Raw genomic sequence first — 15,677 nt, forward strand, 5'->3', positions numbered from 1 at the left:
GCGTAGATGCTGCCAAAAATAGTTTCTTTAAAAGGATGTAACTAGCTCAAAATGTCTCTTTTCTAATCACGCCACCCCCACCTTTTCTGCCTTTAATGAAAACCAGCAACTCTAAAGAGAAGTCCTTGAACTGGAATCTCCAAAATTACACTGTGTGTATACTTCATAACTTCTCTGTTATTTTAGTGCAGACAATAACCTATTTAAAACAAATGGGGGATTATGACCTATTATAAAATCACAGAGGAAAGGAATTTCAGGCAAATATTTTAACTGCTTGGACACTTATCTCCCAGACCTTAATTTCAGGCCCTGGTTTCCTACTTAGAAATGAAATGTTCTACGCTCCGAAAAGATTACATAATTGACACCTCCAATATGGACTGCTACCTTAGTTTTAGAAATGTACAACTATCATCTGTACATACTGACAACAAAAATCGCAACTACACACTTCTGTGAACCAGCATCATTATAAGAACTGCAAGCATTTCTACAGTGTTAGTTGCAAAAAACCTGCCTCTGCAGTTCTCAGCTGCTCGGATGATAACAATACAGGGGATGCTCTGGTTGCACACGAGTACAAATCATTCCTTTAAAAACCTTTATGGTAATAAGTATTTTGTCTTTCCTTTATAGTGCTAGAGATCATGTCTAATACAGGTTAGGAATTAATAGAACACAGGCATGTTATTATGCAACAAGGGCACTAAAAGCAGTGGATTTGGTGATGTTCATCTGAAAACAAATCTGTTCATTATGGTGACCTCGATTGTATCTTCCCCAAAGCATGCTGAAACACATCAAGATACCACTGAATATTTTCATGTCCTGTAGAACATGTAATAAGTATTAGAATTCCCTTCTAAGTGTTAATGGTATCATTCAATTTACACATTATGTGGTCCTCATGGGTTTTGCAGGTGGGATTTTCCAAAATAACATACGTAAAGATATGCAGTGCTCGATTACGCTCACAGAAGTTGCGACATCATTATGCTGATTTATAATGGCTGTTAAAAACTGTATAAAGGGAAAAACAATGACTAAAAAAGCCAATTTTATACATGTAAAACAGCAAACAAAAGAACTAATTTTGGAATTTCACTTAAAGAAAGATCTTATACAGATCAAGGTTATTTGTGAAATACAAGGCAGACTTGTGCAACAAGTCAGGGCTTTTCTCAGCTTAAACCATCTTGGGAGAAATGCAGTAAACAAAAATTTACGCTTACCTCATAAGAACGCTAGGTGCTCTGAAGACTTCTTGCTAATACAGTGATAGCAGTGTTAGCGATCTGCATCCCTGATGTTCAACCAAAATGCTTTGAACATTTACCTACGCTCATAGCAATTGAGAAGATAAACTCCTAGAGTTAAAAGGATAGGTGTCCATATGGATTAACCCAACTCTACTATTTGTTGCAGAATACCCAACAGGTACACACAGATGCTAACAAATAGACATATGCACAAAAACACACAGGTAGGAAGATCGAAACCCTGACACAAACAAACTGAGAAAAACAGAGCTAGAAACATGCAAATGCAGACAAGCACACAAAGGGAGACAGAAACACAGGCAGACACATAAAAAAAGTGGCACAGAAGTAGAGACAGACAAACACACACACAGAAGATAGGCACAGAAACAGAGATGGAAGATTAATCTGACACACAGAAACAGTCAGATGCAGAAACAGACAAGAGACACACACACACACCAAAAAAAAAACAGGGAGGTACAAAAACACACACACACACTGATGCTTCTAATTGGCATGCAAATCACTTACATCGAATAATATGACACAGCTAACACATTATGATCCACAAATGTATCTGATCGAACAATTAAAAATTAGAGACAAAAATATAATTCATAGCTGTGACCCAGCATCATCATCACCTGTAAATTTCAGTGATACCACGAAGACCAAACATGCAAATTTTCTTCACTAACATAAATCGGTTCTCAGAAAATAGGCAAACAGATCAGCTCCAAGATAAATCCCACACAACCATAAAGCATGCTTATTTCAGTTATAATATGTTTTAATCAATCTTTCTATTGGCCACATTACCAGGTTATCCCCCAGCCTTTATGCCACTTCACACCTGAATTACCTGTCATATCAGATTATATTCATTGTGATTCTCAGACATAATCTCTCAAAGGTTTAGGGATCCTAGGAATCCACCCCCAACATTTTTCCATGGCAACAGCAGCTACAGTAAAGCAGTGTATCTCTGACGTAAGTGCGCAGAATACAACCCATTAGCAGCAGGTTACAAATGTCAGTAGCCAAACAGATTTCACTTTCTCCCTTGCTGTAAAAAAAATTTTAAAACTGTAGAATCCCACCCAAATACTTTTCCTACCTCATGTTAAAATCATTCATGGAATTGCCGTACACAGCCCTTACACAAAATGCTCATTTAGAAATAGAAAACAATTAAATACTTGTAAATTCAACCATGTTGTCAGATACTGAAGTAGGATATATTTTAAATTTAATTTTAACTTCAACTCTGTTCTATTAAGGTCAAAACAAAGAAAAATCACACCTTCTCTATGCAAGGGTGTGTGTATTTACTCACGGCTGACTGTTATCAGGGGAATAGTTAATTTTGAAATAGTTGAAACTACTAGAGTTTCCTGAACTACAAAAGGCTTACCTTGATAGTGTGCTGCTGCTGACAGGAGGGAAATATCCCACAGTTGATAGCATACCAACCACATAATTGTGCCATCACCAAGACCACCTATTTCCACATCCATAACATCAGCTGACCCAGTCCCTCATCCGTTGCTGAAACTTCATTCATGCCTTTGTTACCTCCAGAGTTAACTATCTCAACACATGCCTGGCTAGTCCCCCACATTCTACCCTCCATATAATTAAGATCACCGAAAATTCCGCTGCCTGTGTCCTAACTTGCAACAAGTCCCGATCCTCTATCACCTCTATGCTTGCTGATCCAAACTGGCTCCTGGTCAAGCAATATCTTAATTTTAAAATTCTCATCCTACTGTCAAGATCCTTCCATATCACTAATCTCCTCCAGATATACCCTTTGAGGTATCAGTATATGTACTCATCTAATTCTGGCCTCTTGAACATCCCCAATTTTAGTCACTCCACCATTGGTGGTCATGCCTTCAGTTGCCCAAGACCGAAGCTCTTAAATTCCCTTCCTACATCCCTCCACCCCTCTATCTCGCTTTCCTCCTTTAAGACAATCCTTGAAGCCTATCTCTTTGACCAAGCCTTTGGTCATCTGACCTAACATCTCCATATATGGATCAATCTCTTTTTTTATAATATTCTTGTGACAAACCTTTGGATTTTTTATTATGTTAAAGGTGCTATATGGGTATAGTTGTTGTTGTAGTTTAGGCTTTTTTTTACAATGCAAGAACTGAGTTAAAGGCCAACAGCCAGGAAGATCTGTTTCTAAACAAGAGCATTGAGAATCCCAGTAGCTTTATCTTCTTTAGGTTGCAGCTGGCTGCAAGGGATCAGGGTATGAGGAAGAGGAGGTGCTAGCATGTGTGTCTCTCAGTATAAATCCAATTGTAGAAAGGCACAGTGTCCACTTTTCACAGGAATCAAGAGCAAATAGCAAAGCTGTGTAGAACCTTTCTAATAAAGCTCAAACAGAGATTAACAGTATATAGGTGCAGTACAAAAGCACGTTCAGAAGTTGTGGAACTTTGTGGATGTTTGCCAGAGCCCCATTTTCCCAACATCCAAATGAAGATATAAAAAGTCCCTAAATACTAGTTGGCCCTGATCAAGAAATGAAGAAAATATCCACAATTCCCAGGGTTTCAAAGGAAGTAGGTGACAAAATTGCAGATATCCCAACTATAATTTTCCAACAATCTGTCAATTTAGGAAACATTCTTTTAAATGTGTAAGTTATGCATGCCACCCCACTATTTATGAAAGGAGACAGCAAAATTAGGGAATTATAGAGCAGTTAAGCTTAACATTCATTGTTGAGAAATTGCTAGAGTGTATAATCAAAGACAAAGTGACTGGATACTGAAAATTTTTAGTTACTCAAAGACACCCAGCATGGATTTGTAACTTGCCTGGTGGATCTAATTAGACTTTTTGAGGAGGCGGCTAAAGTAGTGGACAGTAGAATGTCTATGGATGTCATTTATATGGATCTCCAGGAGGCATTTCATAAAATCCCTAGTTGTTTGGTAGTACAAAACTTGAGTATTTCTGAAACAGGAGACAGGTTAAAGCTTTTCATCTTGCACACATCAGGACACTTCGCAAGAATACCAATATAGGGGAAAACAACAATTTATACTGTATGAGAAGAGAAAGCTGATTGGTTGGCAAGTGGACTCTGGTAGAGGCATTGCCATGGAGAATTCACCATTGACAGTGACTGACAGTTAACTGCTGAGCACTGTCGAGTACTGTGAGCAGAAGTGGGCACCACACCTTAGGAAGGATATATTGGCCTTGGGGGAATGCAGTGAAGGGTATACCAGAATGACGCCTGACTCCAAGGTTTAAAATAAAGAGATTACACAAACATGGATTGCGCTCCCTGGAATTTAGAAAGTTAAGGGGCGATTTGATCAAAGGTTTCGGGATATTAAGCAGAACAGATAAAGAAAATAGGAATAAATTATTTCCACTGGTTTGGGAGTCTAGGACTGGGAGCAACACTCAAAATTAGAGCCAGACTTTTCAGGAGTGAGATTAGAAAATACTGTGTGGCAGAGATTTGAAACTTCTGCAAACGCCAATTGATGCTAGATCATTTGTTGATTTAAAATCTGAGATTGATAGGTTTTAGTTAACCAAATTTATTAAGGGATAAGGCAGGTTTATGGAGTTAGGTCGCAGAAGCGCACGTCCTTACTGGATGATGAACAGGCTCAGGGGCTAAATAGTTCCAAATTCTTGCAAAAGAATATGATGGAACTCTTCCTTTTCCTAAGCTTTTGAGAGTTAAATTTCTTGCAATAGTTTATAGCACTGTAGATCAAACTGCTCCAAAGAACCAAAAAGGGATTGTTAAGTGTAAAAAAGAGATAAAAACAAAAAACAAAAAAAAAACAAAAACAAAAAACTGAGGATGTTGGAAATCCAAAACAAAAACAGAGTTACTTGGAAAAACTCAGCAGGTCTGGCAGCATCGGCGGAGAAGAAAAGAGTTGACGTTTCAAGTCCTCATGACCCTTCAACAGAACTGGGTGAATCCAAGGAGAGGGGTGAAATATAAGCTGGTTTAAGGTTGGGGGGTGGGGGGAGTGGAGGGGGTGGTGTGGTTGTAGGGACAAGCAAGCAGTGATAGGAGCAGATAATCAAAAGATGTCACAGACAAAAGAACAAAAGAACACAGAGGTGTTGAAGTTGGTGATATTATCTAAACGAATGTGCTAATTAAGAATGGATGGTACAGCACTCAAGGTACAGCTCTAGTGCGGGTGGGAGGGCATAAAAGATGTAAAAATAATGGAAATAGGTGGGAAAAGAAAAATCTATATAAATCATTGGAAAAAACAAAAGAAAGGGGGAAGAAACAGAAAGTGGGTAGGGATGGAGGAGGGAGCTCAAGATCTAAAGTTGTTGAATTCAATATTCAGTCCGGAAGGCTGTAAAGTGCCTAGTCGGAAGATGAGGTGCTGTTCCTCCAGTGTGCGTTGGGCTTCACTGGAACAATGCAGCAAGCCAAGGACAGACATGTGCGCAAGAGAGCAGGGTGGAGTGTTAAAATGGCAAGTGACAGGGAGGTTTGGGTCATTCTTGCAGACAGACCGCAGGTGAAAATTTTTAATTTTCCTTACAATCTCCACCCCTCCATCATTTTCACATGGTCCATCTCTGACACTTCCCTTCCCTTCCTTGACCTCTCTGTCTCAATCTCTGGTGATAGACTGTCCACCAACAATATCCATTACAAGCCTACCGACTCCCACAGCTACCTCGACTACAGCTCCTCACACCCCGCTTCCTGTAAGAACTCCATCCCATTCTCTCAGTTCCTTCACCTCCGTCGCATCTGTTCTGATGATGCTACCTTCAAAAACAGTTCCTCTGACATGTCCTCCTTCTTCCTTAACTGAGATTTTCCTGCCCTCAACCGTGTCTGGCCCATCTCCCACGCATCCGCCCTCACGCCTTCTCCTCCCTCCCAGAAACATGATAGGGTCCCCCTTGTCCTCATTTATCACCCCACCAGCCTCCGCATTCAAAGGATCATCCTCCGCCATTTACGCCAACTCCAGCATGATGCCACCACCAAACACATCTTCCCTTCACCCCCCTGGCGGCATTCCGTAGGGATCGTTCCCTCCGGGACACCCTGGTCCACTCCTCCATCACCCCCTACTCCTCAACCCCCTCCTACGGCACCTCCCCATGCCCACGCAAAAGATGCAACACCTGCCCCTTCACTTCCTCTCTCCTCACCGTCCAAGGGCCCAAACACTCCTTTCAAGTGAAGCAGCATTTCACTTGCATTTCCCCCAACTTAGTCTACTGCATTCGTTGCTCCCAATGCGGTCTCCTCTACATTGGAGAGACCAAACGTAAACTGGGCGACCAGAACACCTACGGTCTGTCCGCAAGAATGACCCAAACCTCCCTATCGCTTGCCATTTTAACATTCCATCCTGCTCTCTTGCCCACATGTCTGTCCTTGGCTTGCTGCATTGTTCCAGTGAAGCCCAACGCAAACTGGAGGAACAGCACCTCATCTTCCGACTAGGCACTTTACAGCCTTCCAGACTGAATATTGAATTCAACAACTTTAGATCTTAAACTCCGTCCTCCAACCCCACCCACTTTGTTTCTTCCCCCTTCCTTTTGTTTTTTCCAATAATTTATATAGATTTTTCTTTTCCCACCTATTTCCATTATTTTTAAATCTTTTATGCCCCCCACCCCCACTAGAGCTGTACCTTGAGTGCCCTACCATCCATTCTTAATTAGCACATTCGTTTAGATAATATCACCAACTTCAACACCTGTGTTCTTTTGTCTGTGACATCTTTTGATTATCTGCTCCTATCACTGCTTGCTTGTCCCTACAACCAAACCAGCCCCCTCCACTTCTCTCCCCCCACCACCTTAAACCAGCTTATATTTCACCCCTCTCCTTGGATTCACCCAGTTCTGTAGAAGGGTCATGAGGACTTGAAACGTCAACTCTTTTCTTCTCCGCCGATGCTGCCAGACCTGCTGAGTTTTTCCAGGTAATTCTGTTATTGTTAAGTGTATATTACCTTTAAAAGAACCTTTAATGAGGTCACAGATTATTGTCTCTAAAACCTTACCCACCACTGACGTTAAACCGACTGGCTTGTTGTTACTAGGAAGGTCCTTACATCCTTTCCTGACCAAAGGTATCAGATTTGTCACTCTCAATTCTCTGGAGCCTCCCTCTTATCCAGGCAAGATTGGAAGATTCTGCCTAGCCCTTCCACTATCTCTACACCCACTCCCTTTAGCAACCTGGGATGCAAGCCATCCAGACCAGATGACTTATTCACTCAAAGCATTGCCAGCCTTTCCAGTACATCCCACCTGTCAATTTTCATGCCATCTATTACCACTACCATCTCCATTTCAACCTATATTTTGTCAGCATACTTTTCCTTAGTACGCAATGACATAGAGTACACATTAAATATTCTAGTCCTGTCCTACACCTCTAAGCATATATCAGCTTCTCTGTCACAACTGGATCCACCTTGTCTCTTCTACATGCTGTAGAAGATTTTTGAGTTCACTACTATTCTAGTCTCAAATTCTCTTTTTGAAAATCTTACTTTCCTCTTCACATCCCCTCTCAATTTACTGTATTGGTCTGGCTCTCACTTGAAGAATTCACCTGGCATTGGAGACAAAAGAGACAGGCAAACTGAACTTCTTTCATCCCACCAACTGTCCATAAGCAGAAGGTGTTTTGAATTATTTTTGAAGTATGCTGTGACATGTTTTTCCAAACCTTTAGTTTGTGTGACCCATTTACTAATAACTCACAGCAAACTCATCTTGTGATTAACCCAGAAGGTTAGTTTATTCACATTCAAAGCCCGGGGGAAGTGTGTTTGCAATGTCCCACTCCACTACACACACACACACACACACACACACAATAAGGGAGGGATAGAAATAAGAAAAAGTTTTACAATTATGGATAGCAACAGTAAAAGAACCACAGAAATGAATATTAGTTTACGTGATTTCTAGAGCCCGAGAGGATGTTTCCTTTGTGGCGGAGTTCAGTCCCAATGAGTTTCTGGCTGGAGACATTATGAAAATCCTTCAAACAAATGACCCTGCAGCACAATGGGCTTTCTGTGCTTAGACCACTGGGCAGGCATTGATCAGAGACTTTTAAAACCAAGCAGCCTTCGAGGAGTTGACAGGTAGTAATCAGCTGCTTGCTCAGCCAGGCTGCTGGAGTCCTTTCCAGTTGGTGAGGAATTCGTAGCTCTCAAGGAATACAGAGATTTCAAAATCAGGTCACTTGAGTCATGTGACTTTTTCCACAATGATTTCAAAAGGGATGTTTATCCATTGTCTGGAAGTGGCTTTGATTTCAGGATTGACAATGTCCTAGCTATTAGCTGTTGAAAGAGTTACTATCCATATTGAAGTTCTTGTGTTGGGAAGCCATTATCTAGGCATACTCTCTGACTCCACTAGAGGGGTAAGCTTACCAAGATGCAAATTATGTCCATTGTTCCCTCAATGGTCCCCTTTTGAAATGGTACTGGACAGTCTCAGGTGTGAGATGAGTCTGTTAGCAGCTCTGCAAGCATAACAATTTTCAATCTGTAAGTCCCCTGGTTTCGTGATTACAAGCGATCTGTACAATGAGGTGTGAGATTCCACAAATTGAGGGAGGAACTCTTTTGTTCTTGTAACTTATGCTGGTAGCTTCCAGAACAAAGAGCCAATCTTGTGATCATGTGATGTAGCAGCCATCTTTTGATTCATCAGAAAGGCAATTTTAAAAAGTAGCAAAAACCAATGAAGTTTTGATATATATACAGTTTTGGGTTTCCTAACATGTCTGATTGACAACAATACATTTTGTGTTTCATACATACCTACCTATGAATTAGGAGGAGTGGGACATTTGGCCTCTTGAGCCTGCTCTATCATTTCATAGGATCGTGGCTGACCTGATTGTGGCCTCAACTCTACTTTCCTGTCTACCCCCTATACTCTGACTCCCTTGTCAATCAATAATCTATCTAACTCGGCCTTAAAGATATTCAATGACTCTACCTCCACTGCTCTCTGGGGAAGAGAATTCCGCAGGCTAACAATCATACAAGAGAAAAAAAATTCTCCTCATCTCTGTCTTAAATAGAAGACCCCTTATTTTTAAATTGTGTCCCTAATCTTCCTCTCACATCCCACTTCCCCACATTCCACAATCTCTCCTGATTTATAAGCTGCAGATGGTGTAAGTATGTATCTTTTACTTTCCCTCTCATCCCCTCATTGCAATCCTACCCTTGTGACTTTCTCCTTTCAGATACAAAAGAACAGCAGCCTGGCAAGGCAATAGTTAAAAAAAGAGATGGAAGAGTCAGAAGATAGTGATAAAGAAGCACCACCATTACTCACGCTCACAACTGCAGCCACTAGCTCTGACATGACGCATACTTTAGAGGATAACTTAGAGATGGGATCTGTACATGGTGAGACAAGGAGCACAAGTGGACTGCAGCCAGGGCAGGCGGCAAGGGTAGCACAGGTGTCAACCCGCTGGAAAGTTAAGTTAGACATTATTTTTGTTTTACAGGAGTCAGATGAAACACTGATGGGGCAGCCTACCAATTGCACAATAATATGCCTGGTACATTGTAGACTTTTTGGTACGCCAGGCAGTCAATACGAAAGAGCATGAAGGAGTCTAGCACTAACTGGGAACAGGGCTTTACACAGAGCTTGCAAATTATCTCTGCAGTATGGAAGTGGTGACCAACTCCACAAGAACACTTGTGGACATATCCACAATGCAGCATCTGCTAGCTGATGACTCAACTTTCACTGCACTCAATGTCATGGCGCTGCAGTAGAAGAATGAAGTTTTGCAAGCTCCGCATGCAGCCACACAGGTTCAGACTGCTGCTATCATAGCTGTGGATGCCAGTATACAAAGGGGCTTATCGTGTGACACAGAAGACCAGCAATCTGTCCTCCAACACATGATTAGGATAGTTGCGGTGCACTCCATGGGAGTGGCGCTGGCATCTTGGAGCACATATCCCTCTCAAGATGACAATTTTCAATCTCCCACCACTGTTTCCTGTCAGTCAGCCAATCCAAAATGTTGTTGCTGAGGTGGTGCAATCTAAAGCCAAGCTGCACAATGTATTTCTGCAAAGCTCCCTGCTGAAAATCAGCAGCTTTTCATTAGCCACATAGCAGCCACTAGGATAGCGCTGTGTAGGACACCAGGGCAGGCAAGAGTTATAAAATCATAATGGCGCAGAAGAAAACCATTGGGCCCATCAACTTCATGCCGGCTCTCTGTACAGAAATCCATTCAATTCCATTCACCTACTCTAACCCTGTAGCCAACTTTATTTCCTGAAAGCGTCCATCAAATTTTCTTTTGAAATTATCCATCCTCCCCCCCTTCCAACACCCTCATTGGTAGCGAGTTCCAGGTCATTGCCAACTACTATATTAGAAAGTTCTTTCTCACACACCTCTGCATCTCTCGCCCAAAACCTTACCTGTAACCATTAGTCCTTGCACCATCAGCTAAAGGAAAGTTTTTCTTTGTTTATCTTATCCAAATCAGTCGTAAGCTTGGACACCTCTATCATATCTCCCTTCAATTGCTTTGCTCCAAGGAGAACAACAGCTGCTTCTCCAACCTAACGTCACAGCTAAAATCTCCCATCCCTGGGACCACTCTGGTAAATTTCCTCTGCACCCTCTCAAGGATCCTCACATCCTTCCTAAAATGCAGTGACCAGAACTAAGCGTAATACTCAAGTGGTGGCCTACCCAGAGCTTTATACAGATTCAACATAACCTCCCTGCTTTTGCACTCAATAACTGCATTTAGGAATCCCAAGGTCCCAAAGGCTTTGCTAACTGCTCTCTCAATATGCCCGGCAATCCTCAAAGATTCATGCACATGAACTACCAGGTTCCTCTGTCTTTGTGAACTCTTTAAAACTGTGCCCTTGAATCTATAATGCCTCTTCCTATCCCTTCTGTCAGAAACAATCATCTCACACTTCTCTGTAGTAAATTCCATCTGCTGCTTGTTTGCTGATTCTGCCAGACTATTTGTTCTGTTGCAATCAATTGGCATCATTCCCACTGTTTGCCACTCCCACAAGTTTGAAATCATTGACCAATTTTGAAACTTTACTCTGTATTCCAATATCCAAGTCATTTATATATTTCATAAAAAAATAGTGGTGCAAGCACTGACCCTTGGAAAACACACTGTCTACAATCCTCCAGACTGAAATACATCCATTTTGCGCAACTCGTTAAGACTGTCCTTCAGCTGTTTTTATCCAAACTGACACTGACCATCTTATTCCATGAACCTCAATTTTGTCGACTAAAGTAAGACTGCACTGAGATTTAAACCCAGGATCGCTTACAGGAGTTTTAACCAACTAAGTGACCTAGCCAAGAGCATGCAGAAAATAAGCACTAATGGATTGCACAAGCATGGATAATTGACTTTTTATGTAATTTGATATGGTTTGATTCCTAAAGTTAATGCGGTAAGTTTTTTTTGTAATGCTTTTTTGTTGAGCATTTTGCCAACAGGACACTGATGGTCAGTAACAGGGAGGGCAAGGTTGGTGCATGGAAATAAAAGTTGTGTTCACTGCTATCAGTCAGACGAGGCAATCACAAGAAGCCCAGCCAGTAAGAGGCCGAGTTGGTTGCCTCCTCCCTTCCTCCTCCATGTTGCTATATGGCAAGGGTTGTGCCCCCATAATGGTGAAATCATGCAACAAACCATGACGAATCTTGACACTCACTCTGCTGGGTACTGCAGGACTCCTCCAGAGCAATCCAGGCAGCAAAAGCATTGATTAAACACACCTATGCTCTGCCCTATCACATTTCATAGTGGCACTGAATGGGTTGCACACTGGAGTTATGAGCCATGGGAAATAGCTCCTCTCACTCAACAGTCACCCTCTGTTTTGTCATGGTGGCTCAAATACAGGTGGCACCACGAGTTGCTGAAGAGTGAAGGCATCATAGAGTGCTGTCAGGATACCAGACATTAATCTGCATGAGACATTGCGAATAGTCACACCAACCGGACATTGACAGAATCGAATCCCTGATATCTGAGCATTCTGCATTGGCACAGTCAGTTTCTTCAACAGGTAGTTGGACCTGAAAAGACCCAAATTAATTTCCTAGCTTGCACCAAGTTAGAATGGCAGCAGAGGTAGTACATGTGGTCACAGTGGCTCATGTTGAAAACAATGGATGGATATTTGATATGGACAGAATCAGTCATTACTGGAGATCTGGTCTTCCCCCTGCTCCACCTTGACCTGCAAGTGCTTGATGCTAACAGTGGCATTCCACCTTTCTTGTGCTGTAACTTCCACCAAACATATCATATAATTTTTGGGCCTGTGTGTCTAAAACAGAGAGTTCTCCACTTCCCACTACTAATATCCCTTACTCAATGAGTACAACAAAGTATCAATTGTGGAACAATAAAGTTACTTCTGTAAAATGGATCAACTGTGCAAATCTGAAATCAGTTGCGCAGTTAGGGTAGGCTGGCTCAGGAATGAGTGAACTCAAGTTTTGGAGGAAAAAAATTTGACAGGATTAGAGCTCAGCTGGTAACTAAAAATGCCAACTTACCTAGAATGAAGGCTGAGCTCAGAACTGCACAAGCTCACAGGCCAAAAACAACTACCAGGCATTGTGAACAACAAAATGGAGGCTTTTCATGATCCAACACCATCCAGACATCATGGATCAACTATTAGATAGATTACCTGCTGCGGCTTTTGTTTTATGTTCTGTGGCTGAGAGGAGGGGGAGAGAGAAAGAGAAAGATAGAGAAAAAAGGAAGGGCGAGGGGTGAGGGGGGCAACTGAAGTGAGAGAGTGAGGGGGATAATGGGGGCGAAAGAGTGAGGGGGGATAATGGGGCGAGAGAGGGGGGACTGGAGAGAGAGGGGGAGGGGGAGAAGTAGGTACAGGAAAGAGGAGGGAGAACGAGAGTATGTGTATAGAGACGGGGGAAAGTGAGGGAGAGAGAGAGAGAACTTCAATAGTACACAGGTGAGTGGCTACTTTCTCCTCATTACTGTAAGCAATGCCACTTATAATCAACTAGTGGTATAGTTATAGTTATCATTCTGTGCAGCATGCACTTCCTGTGTCATACTTATCCTGTCCTTCTTTGATGACATCCATAGCAGACAGACAATCTGCTTGTACAATTATGTATCTGCTTTTTAATTTCAATAAATCTGAATAAGTCCTTTGCTCTAGTATTAAGCACATACTGCATTTTCCACTATCTTACCATCAACCTACACAAGGCAAAAGGAGCATGCTGTTATTTGGCAGATTATCCAATAACTCCACGGAACAGAATATTAATATTTTCCAGACAGGTAATGGAGCATCACTGTTACCTGGGTAGCAACAACTCCACTGTAAAAACTGAACAAGATAGAACAAAGTCACATTTCAACTCTTGTAAAATTCAACCTTGTTTTTTTTTAATGCTCCCACACAGCCACCGTTAAAAGGTTAAAAAATGTAACAAGAAAAGTAATCATAAAAAAAACATACAAGTAATCTCCATTAGACCTTACAAATTCCATTTCTCTATTCTGAAGAACAGAATAAACAGAACACTAAACAATGTTGTATACTTACAACAACGCACGGAGTTTAATTGTGACCACATAATAGTCCTCACCCCAAAACTGAAAGCAAAATAGATTTTGTTTTTTTAAATGGTTAACTGAATTAAGGTTCGCCAGTAATCGCTAGTAAGCACATATGAACTCAACAGGCTAGTACTCTTCCTACTACACCCAGCAGTTTCACAGCAAGAACAGCTGTCACTGAGGTTGCAGATCTCACATTGGCTGCCACAAGCAACATTACGCAATACAGTCTGGAAAGTACCTAAACGTAATCCTGTGACTAGTTTTGAAACCAGGGAGACCACTTCCCGCTCATGCGAAAGGATTTAGCCAAATGCGTTGCTTAGAAGGGTGCAGCCTGAGAAAACAAGCCCAACCTACATCAGTATTGCTGCCAAAACATAGTTTAAACCAGAACACACAACGTTTCTGTGGAGTCCTTAAATTAAGATTAAATTTTAAAAACCTATGCATGTATGTGTTTTACAATATTGCATGAACTTACAGTTTCTGGGTATAAAAGCTTCTGCACAAAGCTGTCAGAGGAAATGCATTTTAAAAATTGTTGCAAGGCAAGAGCTCAGAATAATTAACAAATGATACAAACAAAACACAAGCACCCACTCTCATTCCCAGAACTATGACCAGGAAGCTACTGGTCTGCACTGTACCTGTAGTTAGTTAATCACACCGAGGTTTCAAGGGGGCATTACATCTGGCCTCAATACTTCTATACAAGAACGGAAAGACATGCAAAAATTCCTTTGTTAATCATGATATAATTCATTATTCTGCTTGAAATGCACCATGTTGAGAGTAAGTGAAATGACAATCAGTCTCAGTTGTGATGACACCCAAGGACACATAACCTGTCAACTGTCAAGATGCAGGTTCACACATGAACATTTACTGGAGGGAACTACCAGAATTCTACTAGCATCTGTTAAGTTGCACAGAGAGGAAGAGAAAAAGGGAAGAACACATCAAACTATGGGCCATGATTTCAGCATCACAATCAATCTCCAATATATTAAAAGTGGTTCATCTAGTATGCACTTCCAGTGAGTGTCACACTTACTTCCAATTACACTCCCATCAGATAAATTATTGATAGCTTTATAGTAATACCATCATCTCCAAGTCAAACACCATCCCGATTGAGAAATATTCCTTCATTGCCCTTCATTGTCACGAGATCAAAATCATGGAATTCCCTACCCTAAGAGCGCTGTGGAATGCCTTTGCTATGCGACTGCAATGGTTTAAGAATGCAGTGCACCACCACCTTCTCAAGCGAATTTAGGAATGGACCAATAGATGCTGACCTTGCTATCAACTCCCATATCCTAAGAATGAATTTTAAAAAAGATAAACAGAGACACTGAACGAGATTGATGATGTTTACCATTGTCCTGCCCCGGTCTAATTCAGAAAAAAAGTGCATCTGCTGTAATAGAGCAAGTTTATTGAAGCAACACATTATGTATTTAACAGTAGATAAAAATACCACACATGCAAAAACAAAAGATGCAGTTCACATGGAAAAAATTAACACTAACTCACTTATAAAACTTGATTAAACTTCTCCTATAAGAAATATTTAACTCACCATCCTATGATGAATTGTATTTTACTTATTCTTCCTCCTTTTCAGAACTTTCCTTCTTTCCTCATTTATGTACATGATTATAAAAGATCATTTACCCACTCCTTTCTTTCCATAGTAGTTATTGCTGAAGCAGCTACTGACATAGCACTCCAAAGGAAAGTTTTCA

The 15,677-nt window shown here is 41.2% G+C and overlaps 1 protein-coding gene across 9 annotated transcripts in view; it reads right to left on the reverse strand.

Annotated features, from left to right (window-relative positions):
- hivep1 (HIVEP zinc finger 1) overlaps positions 1-15,677 on the reverse strand; it is a 291,925-nt gene that overhangs the window by 232,268 nt on the left and 43,980 nt on the right. Inside the window, exon 1 of one of the 9 annotated variants that reach the window (XM_041183510.1) lies at positions 13,910-14,064. The exons of 7 other annotated variants lie outside the window; for them this stretch is intronic. In XM_041183510.1, the coding sequence (XP_041039444.1) occupies positions 13,910-13,940 (31 nt within the window). In that variant the 5' untranslated portion in view covers positions 13,941-14,064. Of the gene's footprint in view, positions 1-13,909; positions 14,065-15,677 lie in introns of those variants that run through there. One more of the 9 variants, XM_041183506.1, reaches the window with a different exon arrangement.

The sequence above is a fragment of the Carcharodon carcharias genome, chromosome 3 (assembly GCF_017639515.1).
Source record: "Carcharodon carcharias isolate sCarCar2 chromosome 3, sCarCar2.pri, whole genome shotgun sequence".
NCBI classification, from domain to species: Eukaryota; Metazoa; Chordata; class Chondrichthyes; order Lamniformes; family Lamnidae; genus Carcharodon; species Carcharodon carcharias.